This window comes from Scyliorhinus torazame, chromosome 12 (genome assembly GCF_047496885.1).
Source record: "Scyliorhinus torazame isolate Kashiwa2021f chromosome 12, sScyTor2.1, whole genome shotgun sequence".
In the NCBI taxonomy this organism is placed as follows: Eukaryota; Metazoa; Chordata; class Chondrichthyes; order Carcharhiniformes; family Scyliorhinidae; genus Scyliorhinus; species Scyliorhinus torazame.
In genome coordinates this window covers 43532680-43546864 of record NC_092718.1, presented here as the reverse complement: position 1 = coordinate 43546864, position 14185 = coordinate 43532680, and the positions used below count along the sequence as shown (strand labels likewise).

Sequence of the window (14185 nt, the reverse complement as noted above, 5' to 3'; positions counted from 1 at the left end):
AATATTTTTTTTAATTGATAGTCAATGCTCTGTATTTGACTGTGTAAAAGAAAGAAAATTGAATTATTTCACAAGGCTTTTTGAGTTTTTCTAAGAAAGCTCCAATTTTTACTTCAATATTCTGATCAGTTTTCTAAGCTTGGTGTAATCGCTGAGTTTTTTTTTTAAAAGTGTGAGGTGGAACTGATAAGTATTGCTTGAGGTTGGCAAGTTTAAAAAGTAGTATTTCATTACTGCCTAATATATTCATGGTGCTGAAATATACTTAGCAACCAAGCACAGCAATGTTGGCATGACCAACATCTTGCCATCTGGAAAAAATGATCGGAATGCAGTCTCAGAATTTGGGTGAGGTTAGATGACATCATCGGCCGCACTTCTATCAATGGCTGAACTAGCCGATTCTGGAAAGGCAACATGAGGTTGTCCCTTGCAGGAGTTGTGGGTGATCACTGCTGATGCCTTGTTTACAGAGCCGGCCTCTGCTGCAGAGCGTCTGAAACCACATGTTGTAATGGTGGCAAACTCCTACAGTGACACGCACATCCTTTGAATGAAAAATTTACAAGATCAAAACACTGATGATGGAAGCCTATTTCAGCTAATCACCCAGGATAAGAATAATTTACTGATTAATACAAAGGAGAGTGGCCATGATAAGTGTCTGTAAGTTATTTTTATCTAGGGTGATAAATGGAATTCCATCATCATAGATTTAACAGCGAATTTAAAGTGCAGAAGGAGGCCATTCGGCCTATCGAGCCTGCACCGGCTCGTGGAAAGAGCACCCTACCCAAGGTCAACACCCCCACCCTATCCCCATAGCCCAGTAACCCCACCCAACACTTAAGGGCAATTTTGGACACTAAGGGCAATTTTAGCATGGCCAATCCACCTAACCTGCACATCTTTGGACTGTGGGAGGAAACCGGAGCACCCGGAGGAAACCCACGCACACACTGGGGGGATGTGCAGACTTCACACAGACAGTGACCCAAGGCGGAATCGAACCTGGGACCCTGGAGCTGTGAAGCAATTGTGCTATCCACAATGCTACCGTGCTGCCCATCTCTGCTTTCATCTTGTAATTTTGGGATGTGGACTTCACTGATAGGGCCAGGATTGATCATCCATCCCTAATTGCCCTAGAGAACATACAAACATAGGAAGTAGGAGCAGGAGTCAGCCACTCGAGCCTGCACCGCCATCAATGAGATCATGGCTGATCAGATTGTAGCTTCAATGCAGCATTCCTGTCTACCCGGATAACCTTTCACCCCTCCCCCACGCCCCCACACCCCATCCACCCCCCTCCCCACTGTTCATGAAGAATCTATCTAGCTCGACCTTAAAAATATTCAACGATTCTACTTTCCCTGCTTTTGGAGGAAGTGAGTTCCAGAGATTCATATAGAATCATAGACTTTACAGTGCAGAAGGAGGCCATTCGGTCCATCGGGTCTGCACCGACCCTTGGAAAGAGAACTCATGACGCTCAAAGAAAAAGATATCCTCATCTCTGTCTTAAATGACCAACCCCTTATTTTTACACAGTGGCCTCTTGTCCTAGATTCTCCGGCAAGTGGAAACATCCCCTCCACATCCACCTTGTCAATACCACTCAGGATTTTAAAAGTTTCAATGAAGTTGCCTCTTACTCTTCTTAACTCCAGTGGATACAAACCTACCCTCTCCAACCATTCCCCATGAGACGACATGTCCATTCCTGGTATTAATCTATTAAACCTTCTCTGAACTGCTTCTAACATACTTACATCTATCCTGAAATACGGAGACCAATAGTGTACACAGTACTCCAGATGTGGTCTCACTAGTGTCCTGTACAACGGAAGCATAACCTGCCTACTTTTGTAATCAATTCCCCTCACAATAAGCAATAACATTCTATAAGTTTTCCTAATTCTTTGCAATACCTGTATACTAGTCTTTTGTTATTCATGCAGTAGGACACCCAGGTCCCTCTGCACCTCTCAGCTCTGCAATCTCTCACCATTTAGATAATAAGCTTCTTTATTCTTCCTGCCAAAATGGACGATTTCACAAAGATTGTAGTGAGTGAACCACTTTTGTGAGCTGCTGCAGTCCGGGTGTTCAAGGCACACCACAGTGCTGTTAGAAGTGGAGTTAGACCATAAGATGTAGGAGCAGAAGTAGGCCAATAGGTCCATTGAGTCTGCTCTGCCATTCAATGAGATCATGGCTGATCTGATATGATCCTCAACTCCACTTTCCTGCCTTATTTCCATGACCCTTATTTCCCTCCCTGATTAAAAATTAGTCCATCTCAGCCTTGAACATACTTAATGACCGAGCCTCTATGGCTCTCTGCGGTAGCGGATTCCATAGATTCCCTACCCTCAGAGAAGAAATTTCTCCTAATCTCTGACTTAAATGAATGACCTCCTATTGCCTTCTGACCCTTGACTCTTCTACAAGATGATACATCCTCTCAACATTTATCGTCAAGCCCTCTGAGAATCCTTTATATCGCAATAAGGTCACCTCTCATTCTTCTAAGCTCCTTAATCTCTCCTCATAAGAAAATCCCTCTATACCCAGGATCAACCTATTAAACATTCTCTGGATTGCCTCCAATGCCAGTATTCCTTTCCTTAGATAAGGGAACCAAAACCGCTGATAGTATTTCCATGTCACATGGGCACCTTTATTTTTATTTAAAAAAATATATATTTTATTCAAAATTTTTGGCCAAACAAAACAATACAAAGTTTTTACTTTTTTCGACATTAAACCGGTATAAATAACAGTGGCCATTTTAACAAATAAATAAATAATATGTAAACTAAATGGCAACTCCCATATCAAAAATAATAACTCTCCAAAAATAAAATCGAGCAATCCAATATACCAGCCTGGCTCGACCCGGACCCCCCCCCCCCACCTTCGAAAGCACATTTGCCACCCCCACACAGAACCCCTGCAGTGCCGGACATGACCAAAACATGTGGGTGTGGTTTGCTGGGCTTCTCGAGCATCTCCCACACCTATCCTCTACCCCGAAAAATTTACTAAGCATTTCTCCGGTCATATGCGCCTTGTGCAAAACCTTGAATTGTATCAGGCTTAGCCTGGCGCACGAGGACGAAGAGTTTACCCTACGTAGGGCATCTGCCCACAGCCCCTCTTCAATCTCTTCCCCCAGCTCTTCTTCCCATTTTCCCTTCAGCTCATCCACCATGATCTCCCCCTCGTCCCTCATTTCCCTGTATATATCCGACACCCTACCATCCCCCACCCATGTCCCTGAGATCACTCTATCCTGAACCTCCTGCGTCGGGAGCTGCGGGAATTCCCTCACCTGTTGCCTCGCAAAAGCCCTCAGTTGCATGTACCGAAATGCATTCCCTTGGGGCAACCCATATTTTTCCGTCAGCACTCCCAGACTCGCAAACGTCCCGTCTATGAACAGATCTCTCAGTTGCACAACCCCAGCTCTCTGCCATGCCATGTGGTGTATTTCTTCGGGGAGAACGGCAACGGCGCCGTCACCATTGCTTGTAGGCTGGTTCCCTTGCAGGACGCCATCTCCAATCTCTTCCACGCCGCTCCCTCCCCTTCTCCCATCCACTTACACACCATTGAGATATTGGCGGCCCAGTAGTATTCACTTAGGCTCGGTAGTGCCAGTCCCCCCCCCCTATCCCTGCTACGCTGCAAGAACCCCCTCCTCACTCTCGGGGTCTTCCCGGCCCACACAAAACTCATGACACTTTTCTCAATTCTCTTGAAAAAAGCCTTCGTGACCATCACCGGAAGGCACTGAAACACAAAGAGAAATCTCGGGAGGACTACCATTTTGACCGCCTGCACCCTACCCACCAGTGACAGGGGCACCATGTCCCATCTCTTAAAATCTTCCTCCATCTGTTCCACCAATCTTGTTAAATTAAGCCGGTGGAAGGTTCCCCAACTCCTGACTATCTGAATCCCTAAGTACCGGAAATCTCTTGTTACCTTCCTCAGCGGTAAGTCATCTATTCCCCTGCTCTGCTCCCCCGGATGCACCACAAACAACTCACTCTTACCCATATTCAATTTGTACCCCGAAAATTCCCCAAACTCCCTGAGTGTCTGCATTATCTCAGGCATCCCCTCCACTGGGTCCGCAACATACAGCAATAAATCATCTGCATACAAGGATACCCTGTGTTCTTCTCCTCCCCTGAGCACTCCCCTCCACTTCCTGGAGCCCCTCAGTGCTATGGCCAGAGGCTCAATCGCCAATGCAAACAGTAACGGAGACAGGGGACACCCCTGCCTCGTCCCTCTATGAAGACGGAAGTAATCAGACCTCTGTCTGTTCGTGGCCACGCTCGCCACCGGGGCCCTGTACAGCAGCTGTACTCATCCGATATACCCTTCTCCAAAACCAAATCTCCTCAGCACCTCCCACAGATAATCCCACTCCACTCTGTCGAATGCTTTCTCGGCGCCCATCACCACCACTATCTCCGCCTTCCCCTCTGGTGGGGGCATCATCATTACCCCTAGCAACCTCCGTATGTTCGTGTTCAGCTGTCTCCCCTTAACGAACCCAGTTTGATCCTCGTGGACCACCCCCGGGACACAGTCCTCTATCCTCGTCGCCATCACCTTGGCCAGGAGCTTAGCATCTACATTTAAAAGGGAAATGGGCCTGTAGGACCCACACTGCAGCGGGTCTTTTTCCTTCTTCAAAAGGAGCGATATCGTTGCCTCCGACATAGTCGGGGGCAGCTGCCCCCTTTCCCTAGCCTCATTAAAGGTTCTCGTCAAAAGCGGGGCCAGTAAGTCCATATACTTCCTATAAGATTCCACCGGGAATCCGTCCGGTCCCAGGGCCTTCCCCACCTGCATGCTCCCAATCCCTTTTACCACCTCCTCCATCTCAATCTGTGCTCCCAGTCCCGCCCTCTCCTGCTCCTCCACCTTAGGGAATTCCAGCTGATCCAAGAAACACATCATTCCCTTCTTCCCTTCCGGGGGCTGAGCCTTATATAACCTCTCATAAAATGCCTTGAACACCCCGTTCACTCTCTCCGCTCCCCGTTCCATCTCTCCCTCCTCATCTCTCACCCCACCTATCTCCCTCGCTGTTCCCCTCTTCCTCAATTGGTGGGCCAGTAGCCGACTCGCCTTCTCTCCATACTCATACTGTACACCCTGTGCCCTCCTCTACTGTGCCTCTGCCTTACCTGTGGTCAGCAGGTCAAATTCCACATGTAGCCTTTGTCTTTCCCTGTACAGTCCCTCCTCCGGTGCCTCCGCATATTGCCTGTCCACCCTCAAAAGTTCTTTCAGAAATCGCTCCCTTTCTTTACCCTCTTGCTTCCCTTTATGTGCCCTTTTGGATATCAGTTCCCCTCTAACCACCGCCTTCAATGCCTCCCAGACCACTCCCACCTGAACCTCTCCATTGTCATTAAGCTCCAAGTACCTTTCGATGCACCCCCTCACCCTTAAACATACCCCCTCATCCGTCAATAAGCCCATATCCATTCTCCAGAGTGGGTGCTGTTCTTTTTCCTCTCCTACCTCCAGGTCTACCCAATGTGGAGCGTGGTCCAAAATAGCTATGGCCGTATATTCCGTCCCTGTCACCTTCGGAATCAGTGCCCTTCCCAAGACAAAAAAGTCTATCCGTGAGTATACTTTGTGGACATGGGAGAAAAATGAGAACTCCTTACTCCAAGGCCTACTAAATCTCCAGGGGTCTACCCCTCCCATCTGCTCCATGAAGTCCTTGAGCACCCTGGCCGCTGCCGGCCTCCTCCCGGTCCTGGACCGCGATCGGTCCAGCCCTCGATCAAGTACCGTATTGAAGTCTCCCCCCATTGTCCACTTTCCCGCCTCCAGGTCCGGGATACGTCCCAACATACACCTCATAAAATTTGCATCATCCCAGTTCGGGGCATATACGTTCACCAGAACCACCGCCTCCCCTTGCAATCTGCCACTCACCATCACATATCTACCCCCACTATCCGCCACTATGGTCTTTGCCTCAAACAGTACCCGTTTCCCCACTAAGATAGCCACGCCCCTGTTCTTTGCATCCAAACCCGAATGAAACACCTGCCCCACCCATCCTTTACGTAGTCTGACCTGGTCTATCAGTTTCAGATGCGTCTCCTGCAACATAACCACATCTGCCTTTAATTTCTTTAGGTGTGCGAGTACCCGTGCCCTTTTAATCGGCCCGTTCAGCCCTCTCACGTTCCACGTGATCAGCCGGGTTGGGGGGCTCTTTACCCCCCCCCCCCTTGTCGACTAGCCATCCCCTTTTTTAACCCAGCTCCTCACCCGGTTCCCACGTACCCGTGTATCCCCCCGACGGCGCCCTCCCGCCTCGACCACCCCATCCCATAACAGCTCCCCCTTCTCCTTAGCAGCAGCAACCCAGTTAACCCCCCCCCTCCCCCTCCGCTAGATCCCTTTCTAGCGTAGTTGCACCCCCCATGTTGCTCCCAGAAGTCAGCGAACTCTGGCTGACCTTTGGTTCCCCCCTTGTCCTCGGCCCCCACTGTGCAAGGCCCCCTCCTTCCTGCGTCCCTGTTCCCGCCATAATTACCATAGCGCGGGAACAAAGCCCGCATTTCCCACTCGGCCCCGCCCCTAATGACCGACGCCCACAGTTCCTCATACTCCACCACCCCCCCCCCCCCAACATGGGGAAGAGAGAAAAGTTACAGGATCGCAAGATTAACAAATTGAAAAATGATCCCCTCCCCCTTTTTCCTCGCCCCACATAATCACACCACCACTTTGTCCCAAAAGTTCTTTCTCTCGCCAGACTATTCCAGCTTCTCGTCCACAATGAATGTCCATGCCTCTTCTGCCGTCTCAAAGTAGTGGTGCTTCCCTTGGTGTGTGACCCATAATCCCGCCGGTTGTAACATTCCAAACTGGATCTTCTTTTTGTGAAGCACCGCCTCAGCCCGATTAAAACTTGCCCTCCTTCTCGCCACCTCCGCACTCCAATCCTGGTATACGTGGATCACCGCGTTCTCCCACCTACAGCTCCGAGTTTTCTTCGCCCATCTGAGGACCGTCTCTCTGTCATTATAGTGGAGAAACCTCACCACTATAGCTCGAGGTATTTCTCCAGCCTTTGGTCTTCGCGCCAGAACTCGATAAGCTCCCTCCACCTCCAAAGGGCCCGTCGGGGCCTCCGATCCCATTAGCGAGTGAAGCATCGTGCTCACATATGTCCCGACGTCCGCCCCTTCTGCGCCTTCGGGAAGACCCAGAACCCTTAAATTCTTCGTCCTCAAATTATTCTCCAGTACTTCCAGCCTTTCCACACACCTTTTGTGCTGTGTCTCGTGCGTCTCTGTCTTCACCACCAGGCCCTGTATTTCGTCTTCATTTTCAGCAGCCTTTGCCTTCACGACCCCAAGCTCCCGCTCTTGGGTCTTCTGCTCCTCCTTTAGCCCTTCAATCGCCTGTAATATCGGGGCCAACAGCTCCTTCTTCAACTCCTTTTCCAGCTCTTCCACACAGCGCCGCAGGAACTCTTGTTGGTCCGGGCCCCATAACAAACGGCCACCTTCCGACGCCATCTTGCTTTGAGATTGCCTTCCTTGCCGCTGCTCCAGAGGATTCTCCGCAATCCGGCCGCTATACTCTCCCTTATCCATGCGTGTCCGGGGGGATTCCCTTCTGGTTTACCGCACAGTGTTTTTGGCCGTTTAAATTGCCATTGGGGCTCCTATTGAGAGCCCAAAAGTCCGTTCCACCGGGAGCTGCCGAAACGTGCGACTTAGCTGGTCATCGCCGCACCCGGAAACCAATGGGCACCTTTATAATACACTGTCTGGCTTTTAAAAAAACATCTTACTAATATCATAGACCATAGCTATTGTCACTTATTACGATCCATTGCTATTGTCACTTATTAAGACCAGACCCCAACAGTTGCTAGGATACTGGACAGAAACCACAATATGTTATTTAATTTGTAGTAAACTAACTTTAACATCATACAAGAAATAGCTTACAATTACTAGTTAAACAATGCTTAACAATAAAATGAAACACTTTAACTCCTAACTACAATCTTTTTATCGCCAATCAAACCAAACCTACCTCAGGTGAAAATCCATTTTAAATACTGTTAGCAAACACAGGAATGCTTGCTGTGCAACAATGTCTTTGAGAAACTGCTTTGAGAGAGAGATCCTTTAGGAAAGAGCCTGCAGATTCTTGCCTGTGTCAAACGACTGTTTAACCTCCCAGCATCCAAAAAAAGCCTGTTCTATTCACAGCAAAATCTAAAAACTGAAACTCAACACCTGACTGCTTCAACCCCTGGCTGAACCGCATCATTTTTAACTACTATCCGGGTCATGACCATCTTACTAAGGCAAACCATAACCCTTCGGTTATCAAAACCCCAGGGAACCTTTTTAATATAAACAAAATTCTGTTACCCCTATTTAGGTAAACACAGATACATGGTTGGAATGAATGATAATACTTTTATGATACTTTAATTACCCCATCTGCAGCCACAATGTCTGCCTGACTTTTAAACCAGGAGTTATTTTATTGCAGCAATCACAGACATACTCTAACCCAGGCTTTTAACCATTACTGCACCAGATACATAATAATACAATATATATATATACCAATTTCTGACATTCATCACACACTGGTGTGCCATGGCAAATAAGGAATTGCTAAAAGTCATGATTTATATTGATGATTTATTAAAGTACACATGTCCATGGCTATTAATTCATTCCATTAAGGAATGCATCAGTTGTCCTAATTCGCTTTCAATGTGAAAATAGCTTAAAGATTCAGAGATCATCATAGAAAGCTGGCAGGATTAGTTGGCAGGATTAATCAAGCAATTCTTATTATAAGGATTTACTGAAGTAATTGGGAAGTTCCTTTCACAGCTATTTCCTTCATTAATGCAAAAGCTGCTCATGGGAGTTTTGTTATTTTCCTTTATTCCCCTGTAAGATGTGAGTGTCACTGGCAGGGTCAGTATTTGTTGCCCATCCCTAATTGATCTTGAACTGAGTGGCTTGCTGGGTCATTTGAGAGGGTAGTCAACCACATCGCTGTGGGTCAAGAGTCACATGTAGGCCAGACTGGGTAAGGATGGCGGGTTTTTACAAAAATCGACAATGGTATCATGGTCAATGAGACTAGCTTTCAATTCCAGATTTATCAGTTGAATTTAAATTCCACCAGCTGCCTTGGTGGCATTTGAACCCATGCCCCAGGATCTTCTGAATCGCTCGCCCAAGTGACATCCCCACAATGCCACAGTCTCCCCAAGGGCTTTTACAATGGGTCCTCAACCACTTGAAATGTTCGGATTCACCTTTTTCCCTGTATCCATGTGTATACTTCATAAATAGAAAAGTACTGTGATTATGTCTTGGCCAAATCCTTTGGCAGTCATTTGCAATTTCAGGATAGGTGACATTGTTCATGATTAAAGGAAAATCAGTCTAAAGTTCACTGTGGCTGTAATGGTAGCTGTATCTTAATGCTCCAGATATCTTCCTGTCACCATCTGTGACTAGTATTCTCCAGAGTCTCAATATTCTCCATCTTTTGCTCTTTTGAAATGATTGAGTATATTGTCAATTTCAAGTATGTATAAAACTTAAGATTTGTAAGCAATCACTGGAAAATCAGGATAGTCTTTTTGGAAATTTTAATAATTTAATATTTGTTTTTAATACCATTGTATCACTGAAATGTATCATTATATTTAAACACCCTGTGGTGCACATTATGGTAGTATAGAAATGGGAATCATCCATTTATTAATACAATTCTTATTCAGAGAAATATAAAAATATGACATTATTTTTTTTCTGTGCTTCATTACAGAGCATGAAAAACATCGACTTTGCAAGAGTGCGGATTATATGAATTTGCACTTCAAAGTAAAATGGTTTTATAATGAATATGTGAGAGATCTTCCAGGTTTCAAAGATGCTACAGCAGAATATTCTTTGTAAGTAATGAAATTTCATTTCATTTCTGTTCATCATGCAGAACATAGTTGTGTTGTATCCTAATAACACATTCTCATAAAGAGCTGATAGGCTACCCTCACCTGAGGGGTGGGAAATTTCTAAGAATAAGGCAGTGGTTTTGTTACACTTTGAGCAGTAAGAGTAGATTATTTAAATTGCCAAATATCAAACATTGTGGTGCTGCTTATTCCTTCATAGTGCTGAGGCTGTAAAATGTCCCCCGTCCCCCCCGACCCCCGGTATCCAATGGCATTTGTTCAGACAAAATTATTAATACATCCTTATTTATCAATCATTGTACATGTGCCTAATCCAAAATGATAAACAGTTATTTGGCCTCTGGATCTCTGGTTCTGATTGTGTTTTGCACAGTGCTGACGTCTTGACATATTTCATTACTCTTGCTTGATCTCCATGACTGACTTAAGATCTTTCTGCTTGTGTGCTCTTTGTCCAAATGGTGAGCCGACGCACTTTGGATTGGAATGCTCATGAAGCAATAAAATATGTGCTGAATTATATCCGGGAAGTGGAAGCACTGAGATTATCTGATTTATCCTGTGGCATTATGTTTCCTGCTAGCTGATTATAGTGGCATTGAGGATGACTGTAGAGATTTAAGTGGGCCAGCCTCAGCTGGGGGAGAATGGATGATAGTAATTGGTTTGAAGATGGAAGAAAAACATAGATGAAAAAATAGATCTTGCATTGATTGGAATTCCTATTCCTGGTTGTTCTTGTAATTGTAATGTATCGTGCCATGATAATATTCAAGAAATCTGGAGGAGTATCTCACTTTAATAAAGGTAATATTGATGATTCTGGCATGGAAATGTTAAATCAGCTAACTAAATTATAAAAGCAAGATATAAGACACTCACTCCCAAGGTGTCGACAGTCTGGTGTTGTAACTTACCTGAGGGGTATGAGCCATTATCTTTGTGAGTGTGAAATCTAGACACACCATTTCTGCTGGTTCTGCGTGCCCAGTGACCCATTGGCCTTTGGTTAGTTATTTTCTTTATGATAGTTTGGTTCTTTGTCCATCTCCTATGTTTTTTGTATGAAAGGGTTTACCATAATTGGTTTAAGAGCTTCCGTCTATTTCACTCCACTGAAAGATTGATTCGGCAATGTGGCGTTTAATCTTACTACATAGGTAGGACTACAGATAATCAGTTTGACAGCATGTTTCTTAAAGTTCCAGGTATTCAGGGTGAAAGCAATAACTGGCTCAGTAGCAATCTACTATGTAGTCATCAAGAAAAGAAAGACTTGCATTTCTGTAGAACCTTTCACAACTATATACCAATCAGCATCAAAAATCATAGAATCCCTACCCTGCAGAAGGTAGCCCATCGGGTCTGCACCGATCCTTCAAGAGATCACCCTACCTAGGCCCAATCCCCCACCCTACCCCCATAATACCACCTAACCTTTGGATACCGAGGGGCAATTTATCATGGCCAATCTACCGAACCTACGCATCTTTGTTCTGTGGGAGGAAACCGGAGCACCAGGAAAAAACACACGCACACACGGGGAGAATGTAGAAACTCCACACAGACAGTCACCCGAGGTCGGAATCGAACCTGCGTCGCTGGCTGTGAGGCAGTAGTGCTAACCACTGTGCCACCAGAATTAGGAGCAGGAGTAAGCCACTCGACCCTGCAAGCCTGCTCTGCCATTCAACAAAAACATGGCTGATCTGATTGTAACCTCCTGCCTGCCCCCGATGACATTTCCCACCCTTGCTTATCAAGAATCTATCCACCAGAACACTTTACAGCCAACAAAATAATTTTCTTTTTTTTTAAAAATATTTTTTATTCTCCTTTTTCACATTTTCTCCCAAATTTACACTGACCAACAATAAACAATAATCAGTAACAAATATGTCAATCCCCATATCAATAACAACGATCCCATCCTCCCACCAAACCCCAAACATGAGCCCGCATGTTCACATAAACAAATGACAAAAAGGAATCAGGAATCACCCATAGTCACCATTAACATCCACCGCCCCCCTCCCCCCAACCCTCCCAACCCCCCCCCCCGCCCCCCATCTAATATTCGATGTTACCCAGTTCCTGAAAGTGCAGAATGAATAATGCCCATAAATTGCAGAACCCCTCCAACCTTCCCCTCAGTTCAAACTTAACCTTCTCAAGAATTCTAACAGGTGCCCCCGCCACGCCAGGGCACTGGGTGGAGAGGTTGCTCCCCATCCCATCAGGATCCGCCTTCGGGCGATCAACGAGGCGAAGGCTACAACATCTGCCTCCGCACCCGTTTCCAACCCTGGCTTGTCCGACACCCCGAATATGGCCTCCGGGGGGCCCGGGTCCAGTTTCACGTGCACCACTTTAGAAATTACCCTAAAAACCTCCTTCCAGTAATCCTCTAGCTTTGGACAGGCTCAAAAAATATGAACGTGATTAGCGCCCCCACCCCCGCAACGTTCACACACACCTTCTACTCCTTCAAAGAATCAGCTCATCCTCGCCCTCATGAGGTGTGCTCTATATACCACCTTCAGCTGTATCAGCCCCAACCTCGCGCACGAGGTGAAGGCATTCACTCTCCGGAGCACCTCACACCAGAACCCCAACTCCATATCCTCTCCCAACTCTACCTCCCACTTTGGTGCCATCTCCTCTTCCAAAATAGCCCCATAAACCGCTGACACTACCCCCTTCTCCAGTCCCCCTGTCGTCAGCACCTCCACCAGCAATGTGGAGGCCGGCTCCACCGGGAAGTCCTGTATTTCCTTTCTGGCAAAATCTCAAACCTGCATGTATCTAAATATTTCCCCCTGCTCCAGCCCATACTTCGCATCCAGCTCCTTCAATCCTGCAAGCCGACCCCTAAGAAACAAATCTTTTACTGTCTTAATCCCCTTCTCCTCCCATTTCAGAAAATTTCCATCCCACCTCCATGGCTCAAATCTGTGATTCCCCCAAATCAGCATTTCCCTTGACCCTGCCCCCAACCCGAAGTGTTGGCGAAACTGCCTCCAAATTCTCAATGAAGCTATTATTACCAGACTCCCTGAGTATTTCCCCGGTGCTATCGGGAGCGGCGCTGTTGCTAGTGCTTTCAATCCCAACCCCCTGCACAAATTCTCCTCCATTCTGACCCACTGGGAATCAACCCCTCTGACCCAGCTCCGCATCTTCCCCACATTCGCCACCCAGTAGTAATACATCAGGTTCAGAAGACCCAAACCCCCTGCCTGCCTTCCCCTCTGTAGCAGCACCTTTCTAACTCTGGCCATCTGCCCTCCCCATATGAACGCGGGGACAGCAGATTCTCCATGTCTCTGTGATGCTTCATCCCTCTGGGCTGGGATTCATGCGGGTGTGGATTGGTGCAAGTATTTGACAGCGTGGCCCTGATGCAGTGGATCTTGCGGTGGGCCAAGAGGTAAGTATTTAAGGTAGATGCTCCCAAAGTCCATCAGAGGGCCCCCACAATACAAATCATACCCACCTTAGACCCTATCAGAGACCCCCACCAGACTCCTGCATCAGAGACCCCCACCAGACTCTCGCATCAGTGACCCCCCATCAAACCCCTGACAAAGATCTCCACCAGACTCCCAAATTAGAGACCCCCCACCAGACCCCCTATATCTGAAACCCCATCAGTGACCCCATAACAGGGAACACCCCCTTATCAGAGATCCCCCCATAATTGAACCCCACCCCACCCCCCGATCAGAGACCCCCCCCCCCAAATCAACCACCCTTGCCTGGAAACTAAAGAGCAGCCCAGGTAGAAACAGTGAAAATATTACTGTTTTTCCACTCACCTGTCGCTTACACCTGCTGCCTCGGACAGATGTCTCAAAAGCAGCAGCTGTTACTTCACAGAAAGCCAAAGCCACATCACAAGGCTTTAAACCCCCCTCAGATCTTTTCATCTACAAGCATTCTATTCACTTTTAGGAGAAAAGACTTTTAGCAGGCTGTCTTTAACAACTTCCAGACAGCCAGATGTCTGAATTATTTAATTTAATTTCCCTTCACAATGGAATGCATCTCAAGTAGTTTACTTTGAACCTAAGTGCAATGTTTATAAACATCTAGGAGTTAAGTGCTTTCACTTCCTTTTTTTCACAGCAGGAAGAGGTGGTCAGGAGCTGTCAA

At 46.7% G+C, this 14185-nt stretch overlaps 1 protein-coding gene across 7 annotated transcripts in view; it reads left to right on the top strand.

Annotated features, from left to right (window-relative positions):
* LOC140387540 (protein unc-13 homolog C-like) overlaps window positions 1-14185 on the top strand; it is a 972441-nt gene that overhangs the window by 813552 nt on the left and 144704 nt on the right. For all 7 annotated transcript variants that reach the window (XM_072470780.1, XM_072470778.1, XM_072470777.1 and 4 more), the window contains one exon: window positions 9883-10009. In XM_072470780.1, coding sequence (XP_072326881.1) covers window positions 9883-10009 — 127 coding nt within the window. The remainder of the gene's footprint in view (window positions 1-9882; window positions 10010-14185) is intronic.